At 41.5% G+C, this 17381-nt stretch overlaps 2 protein-coding genes across 2 annotated transcripts in view; both read left to right on the top strand.

Moving 5' to 3' along the window:
* Positions 1–17381, top strand: part of DUSP16 (dual specificity phosphatase 16) — a 618435-nt gene that overhangs the window by 229268 nt on the left and 371786 nt on the right. The gene's annotated exons all lie outside the window — the stretch shown is intronic.
* LOC134501531 (potassium voltage-gated channel subfamily KQT member 1-like) overlaps positions 1–17381 on the top strand; it is a 212319-nt gene that overhangs the window by 30510 nt on the left and 164428 nt on the right. Inside the window, exons 11-12 of the mRNA XM_063309372.1 lie at positions 4809–4835; positions 6947–7061. Of these exons, the coding sequence (XP_063165442.1) occupies positions 4809–4835; positions 6947–7061 (142 nt within the window). The remainder of the gene's footprint in view (positions 1–4808; positions 4836–6946; positions 7062–17381) is intronic.

The raw sequence follows: 17381 nt of genomic DNA, 5'->3' as shown, positions 1-17381 counted from the left end.
TTCCTTGATAAATTTAAAAACAGGATTTTGAAAAAATAACACAAATGTGAGCAAGATGGAATTCTTTACCCTGGTGCTTTATTGTTAGTGGAATAGCCCTTATTTCCAGCTCAAACAAAACTGAGATTCCTCCTGGGATTTCAGCATGGAGTCAGCTTTTGTGAAATTATATCCAGATGAAAACTTAACAGCTTAGTGTGGCATTAGGGAACCTTCCTTACTGGAAGCTGTGCCCTGATCCTGAAGTTTAGGTATGAAAGAACAAAAGAAAAGTGAAAAACTATTCTGAAATTTATCCATTTATTTTATTTATCAGATTCAGAGAGCCACCCAACTCTGCCGACTCTGCATGATGTCCAACATTAAAAATGGCATGCACCAAAATAAAACAAACAAACAAATAATGTAGCTCCAGAAGAAAAAAAACATTCAACTAACATATAAAATCCAAAATGAGGAGTATTTCACTGAGACTCTTTTGCTGGAAAAGGACTCCAGTCGGTAGAACGGGGGTGCTTTCTGCATATTCAGCAGAATCCCATGATTCTTCTTCTTTTGGTGCCATATCCTCATGGCAGGCATCAGGGCTAGTTGTTCTTTTGAAGTTTTTTGGGCCCTTGGACATCCAGTGTCTGTTGGGGACTGAGAGCTGTTGGATAATTGTTTTCAGCCATTACTAATTTCCTTGGGGAAACGAAGCTTGATGGCCTTCCCTTCCTTCAACACCATTGATACCTTACTGAAGGAACATGTTTCATCCCCGCCATTGCATGCCATTACAGCTCTTCCCAACTTGGTTTTCTACCTGTAATTGCTCCTGGTACAACAGCTGCCTTCTGACATGGAGGTGCATCTTTGCCGGTGCCACCACTGTGTGCCAGGTCACAACTTGGATATGTGTAGCATGTTTGCCAGCTGCATCACGGTCCCCTGTTATTAAATTCCATCAGTGCTGCCTCTAATGGTCCACCCTGCTTATTTGACATTGCTTATAACACAGCTAACCATTATGTCTAATGTTTGTGCCACTACCCACAACTTGGCAGACACACCTGTTTGCGTACAGCTCAGACACGCATAAAAAAGGGGCAGTTCTTCAATCACATGCTTGTGGCTGCCATCTTGATGTTTCTGAACCCCTATTCCCCTGCAGGCGCCCCTGGCTCAGCCTCAGGAGCTATTTCCATGGCTTTAGAAACCTAATGCAATCTTGTTCAGGATCCTACTAAGAGCAGAGCAGGCTGAGAATCCTGCTTATTGTTTTCTTATTTCCTCTTTGTTATCCTGCTTACTTATTGGAATAAATCAGTGTTTCTCAACCTCAGCAACATGCTGACTGGGGGAATTCTGGGAATTGAAGTCCACACATCTTAATGTTGTTGCTGAGGTTGAGAAACACTGGAATAGATGTTCTGTCCTAAATATTTCTCCCTGCAGGTAAAAAAAGGAGCGGGAGAAGCTGAAAAAAAGGGCCAGAAAGGAGATGGCTGAGCAGGTTCTCTTCTATTCCCAAATGAGGATGTCTTATTCTGGCCCTGTTGATTCCAACATCCAGTTAGATAAATATGTGAAGGTCTGACATGTTGTGCCACTAGGTGCACTTCCAGAAGACCCCAAATCTCCCCCCATCTCTTTTACAGTCTGAGAAGTTAGGGAGGTTCGTTTCTGAGTCTCTTGCTTTACCCACTATCCAACTGTGGGCTCCACCCGCTCTTATCTGATCATTCCCTAGGCAGCATCTCTTCCCCCGTCTCCCAAAGTCATTCCTGCATACCATTACATATATTTTTGTATTTTACTGATATTTCTGCTTTGGATGTTGCTGTTGCTTTTGTCTGTCACTTAGGGTTGCCTCGACTGAAGCTGTCCATAAATCCCAAATCAATAAATCAATAAAAGTATTGTCCCTCAGGGATTAATTGATTAATCATGCTTGCCTCTTATAGCTCTCCTATTCAAGCAGTGCTAACATGATGACCCTGCCTTGCTTGCTTCAGCCTTTAGACCAGCCTTTCTCAACCCTTTGGCCCTGGAGGAACCCTTGAAATATTTCTCAGGTCTGGGGAACCCCTGCACATTCAGGCTCAGATATAGGCCAGAAGTTACAAAATTATTGTATTCGTTTCCTGGGTGGGCCTGTCTATATGCATTAACAGCGTTCTTAAACTAAACATGAAGAATGAAACTTATCTCTTTAATGTGAAGCTGCCTGAATTTGAAATTAATTTTTTAAATAAATTGTGATCTCCCAGGAAACCCATAGTGACCTCTCGCAGAACCCTAGGGTGCCACGGAACCCTGGTTGAGGATCCCTGCTTTAGACCATCTCCTCCTGTGGCAAAGGGAGAGCCACCAAGGTGTTACTCTAAAGGTGGCAGGTGTCCTCTTGGGTTCTTTTTCTGACAGTGGGGGATAGGCAGGTGAGGGGCGCAGTTTAGCCCCTTTGCTGATAAACTGTGATGGCTGATCTGATGTAGAGGAAACTCAGTTTCTTTTGACTGATGTGGTCCCTGAAGTATTCAGGAAGGTAGCTAGGTTTTGTGCAATCGCTTCTTCTACCAGGAGATTAAAAATTTAGAAACCTTGCTATGTTTGTTATGTTTATCCTTCCTACACCAGATATAGAACTAGGCATTTTTTAAAAAATGTCTGAAGTAAAATAAAATACTCTTTTACCTGCTATCTATGGATCTGAATGTTTTATCACAGTGATATATGCATATACCATTTTATGTTGCAATAAGTTATGTTATGTTATTGTTCTATCTTTTCCTTTACTTTTTGCCTGTTCTTACTTTGAAACTTGCATTGTTATTGCCATTTAGTCTCAGATTATAAATAAAGTTCAGACAATCAATCAGTCCTGTGGAGCTTTACGTCTAGTAGTTAAAATAGAGCTTTCCAAAACCACATCATGAATTGGGGTCCTCTATCAGAAATGAGAGCATTGAGTAAATAGTTTCAGAAAAGTTTTTGAATAGGGAACAATCTTGCTCTACAAATAGGTAGGAGCACTATCAGGAAAGAAAGAGGGGCAGAATCATTTTGTAAAATTTTCTCAATAAATTCCTTTAGGCAACTCTACTTTTGATGTCGAGTAACAGTATGTTGCAAGAATCTGAACATTAGGAATAAGATTGATAATGCAGGCATGGAACTGATTGCATGGGCAGGTCTGTGCTTCCTATTTTCCAATTCTTTCAGCACTGCCCACGTATTTGGCAAGCATGATAGGAAGAGGAACTCCCACTGTGGGGTGATGAGAGATGGGGATTTTAGGCCCTGCAGGCTCGAGTCTGGCATCCTGCAAGATCAAAGGTGACATCATTTTGGTCTCAGTGAACTTGAATGTAGCAGAGAAGCTAAATGAAGTCCAAGGACTGTTTATGATTTATGATCACACATGGTGATGTGCTGTTTCATGGGTGCTAAATGTAAAGTCCAGCTTTCAATAAACTCAGCCCTAATAGAAGTTTGGGCAGAGTATATTTGCATGATATGGAGGATTCAGTAAAGCTACTATGGCACCATTATCTACTGAAGGCCTGCAGTTGTATTTCAGGGCAAGTCTGGGTCCATAGGACAATAGGAAGAACTAAATATCAGTGTGTAAACCCACATGTCTGGTTACACTCAATTTCCTGTTGCCTCATCTGCTGAATCTTCACCTCTTGACAATCCAGAGTTAGGGCATTTAGGACATCTCTTTGCAAAATGCCCCCTTCTCCAGAAATAGGACATTGAGTTGATGCTTCAAAAGCAGGATTCTTTGCATGGATGAAATGTCCAACTTCTCCACAGTATAAGCATGAGCGCTGTGCGCACTGGCACGATTCTTCTTGGACAGACGATAAATCTTTACTGGCTCTGGCTGCATGGGGTCAGCTTTTGAAGTCTCAGATGCATAAGTGGTGGAAAAGAGGAAGACATGAAAGAAAATAGCAGTAGTCCCCATCCATATGCTGTTGCAGCTCCTTCACTCTTCCACTGAGTCTCCGCGGTGCCCAGACAAATGAGTCCATCTTCCATCTAATATTTCCTGTTTAAGCTGGTCAGTTGAGCATCTTCTATTCCAGCCCACATCTTGAGCTAACAGTTGAAAGTCAACAATATACTTCCACACCAAGCATTCATCCCGCGGGAGGCAACAACTTTTGTGGTGGAAGGACATTTGCTTCACTGGATCAGTGATGTTATCTATCAGGCATCCTGCAAAGTTATAATAGTTATCCAAGTCTGGGCTGTTCTGAACAAGAAGTGGCTGGGGTAGGGAGGGTGTTGTTCATTCTGCAGCTGTTTCTGACCTTAGGCCAATCCTAAATGTGACTTGAGATCCTTCCTTGGGAAACTGTTCCAGGCTTAGGATCATATATAATTTACATTTATCAAAGAAGGTAGTAAGATGGCTTGCATTCCTATCATATTAACCAAGACAGAAAGTGGGTAATGGAATTGGAGACTGTGACTCATCCATCTTGGGCTGGTTGTGGCAGATTCTACAAGATAGAAGACACAGAGAGAGAGAGAGAGAGAGAGAGAGAGAGAGAGAGAGAGAGAGAGAGAGAGAGAAGACCTCCCTACTGCAGAAATCATAACTTGTGAAAATCGTGAACTTTTCTGATGAAAGCTTTATTTTTTTTCCTAATTGAAGGACAATTTGAAAGTTTTTACGCAGATTGCTCACAGTGTCATAGCTGGGGTTGCTTTTGGCACGATGGAATAATCCTCCCACCCAGGATCAGTTTAGAAAGAGCTAAGCTCTCTTCAGGGCTCCTTCTGAACACCTTGCATCCTTCTTCCTCCATTAGGTCTTACACGGATGTTCAAGCAAACAGGTAGGTTGAAAAAAACATTGTGAATACACAAGTAACTTTGAACGAGCAAATAATTCTCAATGATAGAGACCTTAGCTTAATAAAATATATATTTTTCCACTGATAGAATATCCACTTTTTTCTTTGCATTCTCTATATTCAATGCTTTAAGGCACCTAACCAAAAGAATATTAAGAATCTAAGTATACTATTTAATACAACATTAGGGTTGACTGTCCCACATTCTAAAATTATTTGCTTAAGACTGTTGTCTATTTTACTTTGTTTTGCTTATTATTTTTTTTTAATGGCTAGTTTGTAGACACTTGAAGTACAGGTTCATTCTAAAGGAAATTTACACAGGGCACAGCGGTTCAGTAAAATAGCAGGCAAAAAACTGCAAAGATTTTTATATTCTGATTTGGGTCTCTCTCTATAGTCAGCAGTGCCATCGTAACATCTGATCACCTTACAGGGAAGCAGAGATGGGGCTGCAGAATTACATGCTCAGTAATCAATTAAATATTATTTTATTTGTTTATTTATTTATTTAGATCTTTTTTATCTCGCCGTTATTATTTTTATAAATAACTCAAGGCAGCGAACATACCTAATACTCCTTCCTCCTCCAATGAGGGGGGTGAGGTGGGTTGGGCTGAGAGAGAATGACCAGCCCAAGGTCACCCAGCCGGCTTTCGTGCCTAAGGCGGGACTAGAACTCTCCTACCACGCCTGACTGGCTCTTGGGCTGAGAAGGAGGGACTGGCCCAAGGTCACCCAGCCGGCTTTCGTGCCTAAGGCGGGACTAGAACTCTCCTACCACGCCTGACTGGCTCTTGGGCTGAGAAGGAGGGACTGGCCCAAGGTCACCCAGCCGGCTTTCGTGCCTAAGGCGGGACTAGAACTCTCCTACCATGCCTGACTGGCTCTTGGGCTGAGAAGGAGGGACTGGCCCAAGATCACCCAGCCGGCTTTCGTGCCTAAGGTGGGACTAGAACTCACAGTCTGCTGAATGAAGAAAGTCTAATGGAAAGTAAAAATATGCAAGGGAGACTCTTTAAGCAGTTAGATCTCAGCAATGCCCTAATGATGGATGCCTTTTTGGCCATTACCAGAAAGATGCCTTATGAGAGATTTCATGGAAGTAGTCTTGATTTTACTGGGCTTGGAACACACAAGAACACACAACTTAACGAATTGTGGTAGAGAAAATTCCTACCATGGTGAATGGAAGACTCCAGCGTCCTTTTGAGTAAAGCACTACAGCAGAATATGTGTATCTGAAGACTCAGTGCCGGCTGAACATAAAGGCTGCTCTAATGGGAAAGTGCATGGGGTTGTTAGAGAAGAAGGTTGAAGGAGATGGCCGGTGACAGAGGACAATCAAGTGAAGCCTGCAGGATTACCCTGTGGAAACCAGCTCCCCCACCCTCCTAGGCTGCCTGGCCTGGACTCAGCTCATTGTCCAGGCAGAGAAGACAGCTGGTTCCTCAAGCTGGAAAAGCTTCTCGGAGGGAGGGGAGGAAGGAGGAGGAGGAAGGAAGGAGTTGCTTACATGCCCACTGCTGGAAGGAGTTGCTTACATGCCCACTGCTGAGCCCTGAAGACTTACCAAGCATGTTGGCATGAGAGCTGGAGCGCAAGCCTCAAATTGCTGCTGCCAGATCAGATGACCTCCTTGGTTAAGCCTTTTATAGTGGTACTTTGAGTTCTTCGTTTAGACTACAAAGGCTCAAGAGTCTTGTCTGGTTTTCAGCCCCTTCCCCTGGATGGACTGGGGAGAAGAAACTTCAGCAGGTTCCCTGCACCTTTGGAGAGTCCAGAGTTGGCTCGTGTCCACCAGGGTCTCTGCTACACCAACAAATGCATTTCAGTTCCGAAAGCTTCAGTTGATAAACTCTATTTCATGAGAACTCCTAAAAGGAAAATCTTCTCCCATCTGTCTAAATGATTTCAAAACAAATGCCTCCCAGTGGTCACTGGGGACTGTGAGATAGTGTAAAAAGGAAAAGGCATGTTGAGGAATTTGACCTCACTGGCTGCGGACATAAGAATGCAAGTATTAAAGTATTAATGAAGGGTTGATGTATGTTCCCTTTCTAAGACATTGCATCTTTACCTCCTTAATTTAGTCAAGAAGCATTTGGAAAGCAACAGTGGTGGGATGTCGAGAGCCAGCAGTTTCACTGAGGACGTGGACCTCGCTGCTGAAGAGGCCCTTCTGCCTGCTGTGACAGACGTCTCACAGTAAGTCTAGCTGTTACGTTTCCTTCTTAGGATTTTTTCTTCAGACTCTGTGGATGCTTTGTATTTGTCTGAATGCAAAGTTGGAGGGCCAGCCTTTGAGTCTGTATTGCTTATCAGTAGCCAGTGGATGGATTATGTCTTAGGTGGGCAACCTTTGCAAGTGGGAGCATACTTGGAATTTTGGGAGCGTGTTGTAGACGCACTCACAACATCGCTTGCACAGGAAGGAAGAAGTGTCTGCCTACTCACTCAATAGCTGCCATGTTGGGCATAAGGTAAAGTCTCTGAGTCAACCTCAACTCCTGTTGATGGTCCATAAATGGCCAGTCTCAACAACCACATCAAAAATTACCAGGATGCTCTCAGCAATCCCTTTTGTGGCACCCAGAAACATTCCATACAATGGCCAACTTCCTAGGTTTCATGGGAGGTGTCATTTCCCCCCCCCGCCCGAAAAAGTCAAATTGGTATGGTAGAACCTGGAGGTCTGTAAAGGAGGTAGTAGTAGAAACCTGCCATAACTCTAGATACCAACCAAACACAAACTCATGCAAAAAAATTATTTTTGCCTGTTTTCTGTAGTTCTGCATGCATTTATATTTTGTTCTAAGTTAAATTAAGTTCATACACAATTGTGATGGAATGTGAGGGTGACCTTGGAAGACAGGGAGAAGAGATGCCTCCTAGTCAGATAAAAGAGAAAGGAGCTTGCAAGGGAGTAATGGTCAGAGAAAGAAATTTAGGAAGGGCCTGCCCTGACCACTCAGGCAGTAAATAGAGAGGGCGGGAGATCTGAACTTCCAGACTTGCAAGATTCTGAAAATGTAGCCTTACAATAAAGTAGAATTAGCTCATCTAGCCTTGTTTCCTGTCTGGTTTACCTGGGAGGGCTGACATCAATATAATTTGGTCAGAGAATAATAGACTGGAATCTTGGGATGACATTGAACTAAACTCAGAGAATTGTAATCACCCCCTTTTCCATTTTTACTAACTCCCAGCTTAAGCTAGTGGTTTCCAAAATGGCTGCTTCAAAATTAGTCAAAAGTTTCCTCCAGTTCACGGTATTGATCAATTCTGCACTTGGTCACTCAGCCACGATTCTTTGTAAGATAAGGTAAAGAAATCTGATGAATATTCGATAGAACCTCAGTGCTTCTCTCGTCCTTGGATCATGGTGATGAACATAATTAGCAATATTTACAATCTTCATAGTGCTCACTGGGGGCACCTGCGGGGTAGTCAAAGAAGTCAAGATGGCAGCCACAGTTGTTCTATCAATGCCATGCCCTCTTTTATGCAGTGCAATTTTATACATCCATATGTGTTCTGCTCATGATCCCCAGGCCTGAAAGGGTAGCGTATCCTTCTGTAAATCAGAATTTTCTACCCAATGGGTAGAAGGTACCCATCCAGTTCTACCGCTTGCATTTTAAGGTGCTTAGAATTTTACTTATTTATCCAGCTGGAACATGTATTTCTCCAACTTACGTGAGGTAACAGTCTTTGATTTTTATTTTAGCATTAGGAGGATCATTTATGTAGCAGAGAGGAAACTTTCCATACTTTGAAACGGGGAGCAAATCGCACTAATTCTAGGATTCAGCACCACAGATGGAAAGATTCCTATGCCCTAAAACTTAGTTTAAGAACTGTTTTATGTAGAACATTCCCAAAATAATGCAAAGCACATTTTTACGGGTTGAGTTTTCTGCACTGGTTGGTAAAGAGGCATGAAGGGTATTGCTCCATTTTGACAGTTGGACGTTAGAGGGTGCTCTGTCATAATAAAATGCTCCGATGTTCTCCAGCTGTTCACCATTCAGCAAATGTGCCTGTAACAAATGTGTATTTTGAGCCAAGAACTGTAGAATGAGTGGGTGAGGTTATTCTAGCAGTCGAATTTAGTGTTAGGTTAGACCACTTCTTTTGTCACCAGTGCTGTTTTAATAGAACTAAACACTCCGTCGGCAGTACTTGCCGGGAGCAGATGCAAATAACTAACAAACATTTCAACAGTTTAATGTATTTGGGGCACATAATTAGTTTAGTATGCAAATTGGATGCTCTGGATTGGACAACTGGACCATAGGTTTCCTTTTTTATATATATATAGGAATTTTATTAAGTTTCAGGCAAAGATAAAAGCTACGAAAAAACAAAAAAACTACAAAAAAAGAGAAAAAAACTGAAAAGGTGTGAAAACACCAGAGAAAATTTTTTCAAAGCTACAGAAAGATGTGACTTCCAGAAAAAAAAAGAAAGAAAAATTCATATATAGACCATAGGTTTCCGAAGGGCACCACACATGTCTTTATACTGTTTCAACTCTCTGGGAGGTTTATGGAAAGTTCACAGCAGTTGTCTGAGTACCAACAAGGTGTCCAAGTTCTTTATTCTGTAGGTTTACAAGAAAAGTGTTTGTATATGGATTTGGACCATCTCAGATTAATCCTATGATTGTCACAAAAGATTTACATATTGGTAATACCGTTTGGACGCATTCCTTGGGTATAAGATAGCTGTTTCTCCTTCATCAGGAGGTTCCTTGGTACACAGGAGGACATAAACTTCTACAATAAAATAAATATTTATATTTTATATCTATCTACTAGAGCAATATTGAGTTTCTAGATCTTGCAAAACGTTGATGATATTTCCAAGTATAGAAGATAACTAGAATTGTTCATCTCATTCTCTAGAGATGGAGCTTCTCATGTTCAAACAAGGTATCCAAAGTAGGACCTTCTCTCCTTCTGCTGCCTTCCATCTGCACAAGTGAAGAACATACTGCTATTCAGTTAGGCCTCTGTTAAAGTCCCAAATTCCTTCATTGCTTTCTATGGGCAGCCTTCAAGTGCCTGAGGATCTTCTTTAGGATTTCAGCAAGTGTTGTCCATTGTCTGTGTCCCTTTTCTTCTATAGTGTTGAGCTTGTCAATATTCAAGCATCCATCTTTCTAAAAATGCCCTCTGTCCATCTGTGGCTCTGTTGTTTAAAGCCACTGAGACTTGGAGGTGCTGGCACTGGGTCAAAGCATTGTGGTATGTGTTTCACTCCAAAGGCAACAGGCTGTTGCTAGCTGGATCCTTGGCAGACCAAGACAGAAAGTGATAGGGCTTCTCTTAATGGCACACAGGGCAAGTTATTTCTAACTGCTGGAATCCAGCCATCATTACACACATGGATCCCTGGATATCTATTTTAGATTTTTATTCAAGGTTTTGAACAGATCTGTGCGGCTTCAAACAAGCCAGGGAACTTAACTGCTTTTCACTGTATCTTCTATCATTGATCTTTGTTTTATAGATTTACATGGAATTGTCATTCTCTACATGGCTCCATACTGGCTAGAGTTCAGGGGTGTCTGCAAGGGATAATAAAAAAAAGTCAAGAGGGTGTTTATAATGGTGCGATTGAAGCTCTGCCCCTTTTTTAGTTGTGTTGCATATTTTTGCGTCCACATTCCCTCAATATACAAACCTTTGTTGCTGTTTTTGAATGGAGAACTGTAACACAACATTCAAAGATATTTGAATGTTAAATGATGACTGACTCTAGGTTCATGGTTTAAAACTGTGACAATAGATAAGTTCATCTTAAAATATAATAGCTAATAAAGAATATGATGTGAAGTAGAACAAATTAAGACAAGTGAAAACACATGAAGATGTCCATTAACTGTGAAAAGCCTGGAAGAAGAGATACAAGTTTGGCTAGTGGTCTGAAGGAGAAGAGAGTGGGCCAAATCCAATGTCCAAGGGACTGCGTTCCACAATCTCAGAATCAGTCAGGAAAGAACTGTCAAAGAAGCCATCTTCTGAGAGTGGGGGTGTCTCCAGATTTTCAGAGCCGTGTCATTTTGGGTGGGAGTTAGGGTCCCCAAATCAGACCCAAACCATTTAGGGCTCTGAGGTCAAAGGGCATCTTAAAGTAAGCATGATAAGCATCTGGAAACCAGCACTGGTCTTTCAGTGGAAGCACTTTGTGGTTGGAGAAGTGGTGGTGTTTTCCAAGCTCTATTTTTGAACCTTTCCCAAAGATGACCTTGGCACCTGGGAATCCAGAGTATGTTCAAGCTGAATTCAGTTCTAGATTGATTTGATTCTATAGTTTCATTGTAAATGGTAATGAGATTTATGGCATATGGAATCATAAACTCATCAAGTTGGGAGGGACTTTAGAGATCATCCAACCCACACTTCTGCTCAGTGCACTTCCACTAGAGCAGTGTTTCTCAACCTTGACAACTTTAAGATGCGTGGACCAACTCCCAGAATTCCTCAGCCAGGAAATTCAAGACACCAAAAAAGTTTTGAATCAAATATTTTAGTTGTTTATTTTTCTCAAAGAAACAAATAAATAAGCAGTAACAATGATACACTGGTGTACAGAAGGCCAATGAAATACCCAACCCCAACCCCAGAATATTTCATGGAGAATAAAAATATAGCAAAATGCATTAAATATATTCCTGTTGAAGAAGACAAATAAGGAACTTCTACCAGCTTGCATCAGTTACCTAGAACTGTTCAAGATGGCTTTCTTACCTGTCTCAAAAGATGATGACATTGGACCCTCTTTTTTCATTTAAATTTAACAAATTCTTCACATTTAAAATCAATGTCTGTGTAGCTCTTCATAGAGGGGCTGAGGAATGTGCAGTGGGCTAGATGCTACTTTCATCCAGTTGTACACTTCAGAGTACCATTTTACCTTTCAGAACAAGGATCTGCAGAAGTCTAGATGCTAGTAATACTGGATAAACAGGACAAAACAATTGAGACAAGATATACAGGACCTCCTGGTCAGTCTGTATCAGGGAACAGGTATTCAACATAAGCTCGAGGGCTTTCCCTCTCCCTGAAGACCCAGGCGTGCAAGTACGGATGTGTCCCTGAATCTGAACTTTTGATGACAGCCAGTACCTGACATTTATTAATTAATTGATTGATTTGCTATATTCTGCCTTTTTATTCAGGAGTTCAAGGTGGTGTACATATATAGTGCTCTCTTCTAGTTTTAGTCAACTGGCCCCAAATCACTCAGAAGGTGGACTAGAACCCGGGCCTCCCTGGTGTCAGTTCAGCGTTTAGCCACTACATCACACTGACTTTGTGTCAGCTGGTCCAGAATTCAGTGGTGCCCTCCGTGGCATAGGACCCAGCTACTTGAGGGACTTCGTTAGTACTGTATATGCCTAGCCACTTTGACCTGACAGGGTGGGTGCCCGCTGGGTCCCTTCAATGCTATCTCTGGGTACTCTGGAAGCGCATCTTCTCTATAGCAGTGCCTGTCCTCCGGGATGAGTGTCCCACAAGATCCCCCCACCCAGCTAGTGTTCTGGAGGGCCTGGCTCTTCACCCAGCCCTTTGGTGAGGATGGGTGTAGCCCACTGAGTTGCTGCACAAGTTTGCCATCTTTGCTTTCTGTCTTACCTTTTTTTATGGCTGCATTGTTTTATCATTTTGTAGTTCTACTGTTTCCTTGTCAAGCACCCAGAGCTGCTGGGAGTCTGGTGGTGTACACATTAGATAAATGAGTAAATAAATAAACTGCATCCACACCTCCAGAAATCAGATCTGACATGCCTCGCTGACAGCCTTTTTGTCCATGTCTTAGTTGCAGTCTTCTGGACTATAATATAATATATTCAGCTGCGCACTTGGATGAAGGGAGGGCCGGTCAGCCTGACCTCAGGATTCTCCTTGCTTTGATCCTCAGACTTACGTGTCCGTTCCACCTGCCTTGCTTACGTGCAAGACTGCAGTATCAGGTGAAAGCTCTGTCACATTCAAAGAGCTTCTTCAACTGCAGCTGACTAAAATAAAAATCCTGGGTACCAAAGAGCCAAAGACATTGGGAGGCGGGCAGCATATAAATGTAATTCGTTGTTGTTGTTGTTTTCTAAAGGGTGAGAAGGTGTGAAGGCATCCTGTTTTTAGCCAAACAAAAGAATCCGAGGGAGAGGGCTTACTTGGAGCTATCCAAGGTCCTGTTTCTTGCTGCTTTCTGTCTTAACAAGCTTGCTCTCTCTTTTATGCCCTTTGAGCATCAAGTAGACTAAAGGACAAGATCATCTCTGTTCATCGAGTAGGATGCAAACCCTAACAGCCAAGAAATCAGCTCTGGTAATGAAATAAGGCCTTGAGAAAATGTATCTCCTCAGTGTCAGTTACAAGGTACTTGTGTTGTACCTACTGGACCCTAACCCCATCTCCTAGGGGTCCAAGCAGCCTTCCAGAAAAGTTCAGTAACTACCTAGACTTGTTTTCCCAGATTTTTGGCAAAAAAAAAAAAAAACAGATGTAAATGCCTAGTAGCCTGGAAGCTTCAGCATCCCATGGCATCTGAATATGTGTATTGATTGATTGATTGATTGATTGATTGATTGATGTGCCATCAAGTTGGTGTTGACTCTCAGCAACCAAATAGGCAGACCTTCTTCAGGAGGAGCATATGTTTTGGGGTAGCTTATTGAAAGAAAATAAAACCAAGAGGGCTAATCTTTTGGGAGTAAAAAGGTTTTCTTTGAGATCCCTCAGGACAAAAATGTGTCTAATTGTAATAGTTTATATCATGAATTGAAATCAGCACTCACTGACTAATTTCAGGAGGACTTGGGAAACCCTGTTTGAGATGAGTTAGTGCATGTGAATATTTTGGCAACCATAATAAACCATAAACCATGGAAACAGTCACATCTAGAACCTTTCCCCAAGATCAAGAACTGGATATTTGGGAAACTGTGCTCCCAGCTATCAACCAGTGAAAAAATTATGGGCCTGGTTCAGATGGACCTGACAGCAAATATTGTGTGACTAACTTGGGAGAACTCTTCAGTTCATAAAGAATAGCTACATTTCTTCATTTGATATCTGAATGGACCCATCCAAGGTTGAAGCCCTTCTGATTTGGTAAACACCCAAGTGTGCAAAGGATGCCCAGTGCACAAAGGCTTCATGCCTGATGAGCTGGATCTCCAATCACTGCTGTCATCACTTCTGCAATTCTAATGGCTCAAAGGGGTTTCAACAGTTCAAATGGTATTTGGGCTACAAAAATTCAGATGAGCAGCAAAGAGTCCTTCCTTGAGGGGGAGATGGGTGGTGATAAATCTGACAAATAAATAAATAGAAAAAAGAGTTTTGCAGCCCCGATAGGAAGAGTCTAAGAAGAGGAGGAGGAAGAGGAGGAGGAGGAGATGCTTCTTCAGGACCAGGACCCACAGGACATGGGAGAATCCCTACACCTGTCAGGAAGGAGTTTGAAGTGAATTCCTCTTCGAGAACAGGAACTGGTGAAGAGAATCTATCAGAATTCATGGCCCCTATCTCCAGCCCTCAACCACACAGAAAACTAAGACTCAGGAATGAAGGCATAATGGAAGGTTGAGGCATTCAAGTCTACCCTTTGAAACACTGCATACGTGGTCAATACCAATTTCATTCCCTTTCTTCAGTTTTAATAGATATGGGATTTTAGAGGATAATTATGGTAGCAAGGGTGGGTTTGCAATATATCTCTGCGGCCCTTCCCCCAAAAGTGTTGTGATTCTGCTGGCTTGAAATAAACTTCTGTGAAGACAGGAACTAGGGAAAACATTAAAAATGAGAGATTTCATCAGATCTGCCAAATGGGATGAACAGGGAAATTGCTCCCACCCTCCTCTAGAGTTAGTATATATTTTGGCACAGGGGTCTTGCTGTGGTTAATTGAGATGAATGAAGTATATGTTGGTTAATGAGAGATCATAAGGTTGTGTAGCAATGGTGTGCCATTAAACTATACACCAAGTGGTTGTCCTATTTATTATCTAGTTGCAGCACATCTCTGTGGTTGAGTGAAAAATGAGCTGGCATAACTGAAAGCATATTGTTCAGTTCCAGGTTTCTTTCTCTTGTTTAGTTTTTCATTATCCATGTTTAACATCCTTCCTGAATGTAAAGGATTAACCAGTATTTTGTTGTTCAGCAAATGCTAAATTTGGGTAAAATACTGTGTCCTGTGAGTAGTTGTGCAAGGATAATTGAACTTGCATGATTGATTGATTATATGCCATCAAGTCATTGCTGACTCTTACTGATTTTTAGTGATCTGTCCCCAACCTGGTCCTTCAGGTCCCCCAACAGTGCACTTATTGCCATTGTAACTGAGTTCCTCCCCCTTGCTGCTGGTTGTCCTCTTCTTCTCTTTCCTTCCATCTTTCCCAGCATCAGAGCCTGCTGCAGAGAGCTGGGTCTTTTCATAATGTGTCCTTAGTCAGATAATTTGATCCTGGTCATTTGTGCCTTGAGGGAGAACTCTGGATTGATTTGTTTGATGATCCATTTGTTTGTTTTCTTGGCTGTCCACAGTCTTCTCAGAAGTCTTCTCCAACCCCTAAGTTCACAAGCACCAATATTCTTCCTATCCTGCTTCTTCAGAGTCCAACTTTGGCCTCCAGAGAACATCACAGGGATACCATGGTTTCCATGATTCTCAGCTTTGTACGTATGGACACATAACAGCATCTGAATATATTTTCCAAGCCCTCCATGGCTGTTTTACCAAGTGCTAGTTAGCCGAGCAAATCTCATTTTTATCTACCTTCTCAATTAAATTCTTATTATTAAATTATTCTTATACTCACTTTTCAACATGCACCACATTTAACCTTGAAAGAGTATTTCTGTTTCTCTTTAGTGAAGGCCACATGCCTTGGATCAGTTTCTGCTGATACATGGCTCGGTATTTCATTTTTTTTCCACAAAGAGCAGAGAGCCAGAGGTTCCTGCATTCTGCCAGGAGTGAGGATAATCCTCCAGAGAACTGCAATAGGGGTCTTTCATTCTTTCTGTTTTCTTCATTAACTAAATTAAAAGAACTTATGGCAACTACAGATATGTGCAAATGTTTACTTGACTGCCATCACTCAATTACTTAATTAACCTGTAAATTAGTAAAAAAAATCTTGTGATTTTGGTTTTTATGATATTTATTATAGGTTTTTAATATTTTTATCTGTAGCTATATTATTGTCTTTATTTGATAGTTATATGCTGCCCACAGTGGCCTCTGGTGAGATGAGTGGCTATATACATTGGATTAATAAATAAATAAATAAAATTGGATTAGTAAATCCAAAGCCTTTGCCCCAAACTGGCCTAATGTAGAAGGATTACCTCCTCCAGGACTTATCAGTCAATTAGATTACTCCCAGGTCTCTCTCTCTCTCTCTCTCTCTCTCTCTCTGTTCATTCGATTATACCTATTTGTCTCCTGGGATCTGGTCTTTGTATTATTCCACTAATCCAATTGATCCTTTTGTCCTGCTTCATCCTGAGCCTGGCCATTGGCTTTTTTTGTCTCCCAGATAATTTCTCAAGATCCTTTCCACTCAGGTGGCAGCCTGTTTTTTAAGTCCCTGAGTAATTTCTTCTTTTACTTCAACCACCTTCTCACCTTGTTTGTCCACAGAAATTGAGCACCCTGGGTGGTCATATGCAAATGATACTGTTTGTTGATTAAAAAAGAACCTTAAATTATTGGTCTCATTTCATGAATATATGAGTTTATTGATGATACATTGAAAGATGTCGCTAATTAGAATCAAAGGTGATATCTCATGTCCTTGCCATTTTCCTTCCGTGTCCCACTGTGTGCTAGCTGGTGATGACTCTGCTTTAGCACAAGTTCTAATTAGTTTTGAATCACTGTTTGGGAACCGTCTTTTCACTGTACAGGTTTAGACGTTTTCATTGCAAGTGTGTTTGGGCTGTTTTCTGTGACTAACAGGCAGCGCAATATCTGTTTATTAACATATGTAGGATGAAACTACCTGTCCCATCAAGAGGTCCCCAGGGCCTGTGAATGCTTCCTGTTCTCCTCAGTTTCTTTCTCTTACTTCATAAATACCTAAAACTTGCCTTGATGAGTTAGACCAGCCGCATCATCTCCTCTGGTTCCCAGTGAGAACACTATAAGGCTGTAATTTAACTTCTGTATAATTCTGCCCACTAATTACCTGAACAATACTGTGTTGATTTCTGTCTTTATTGCTTTTCTGACCCCACCAATGACTAGACTGAAATGATTTATTCATAAGTACTGTTACACTTTTATGAATACAGCTTAATTATTGTTGTTAAGCATCTTGTTCTCTTCCCTACTTTCTTAAAGATTCTGGGATAGCATTCCTGACTAGTTTATTAAAAAAAATGTTCTCCCTTTTCATATACATGTAATATTCCCAAAGTGAGGATCAAATTAGGATTAAAACCATTCAACCACCCAACAAAGACAAGAATAGCAAGCAGTAGAGGTTAAATGGATAGTCTG

Source organism: Candoia aspera, chromosome 7, assembly GCF_035149785.1.
Source record: "Candoia aspera isolate rCanAsp1 chromosome 7, rCanAsp1.hap2, whole genome shotgun sequence".
Lineage (NCBI taxonomy): Eukaryota > Metazoa > Chordata > Lepidosauria > Squamata > Boidae > Candoia > Candoia aspera.
The sequence above is the reverse complement of the archived record's forward strand: the minus strand, read 5'-3'. Positions and strand labels throughout refer to the sequence as shown.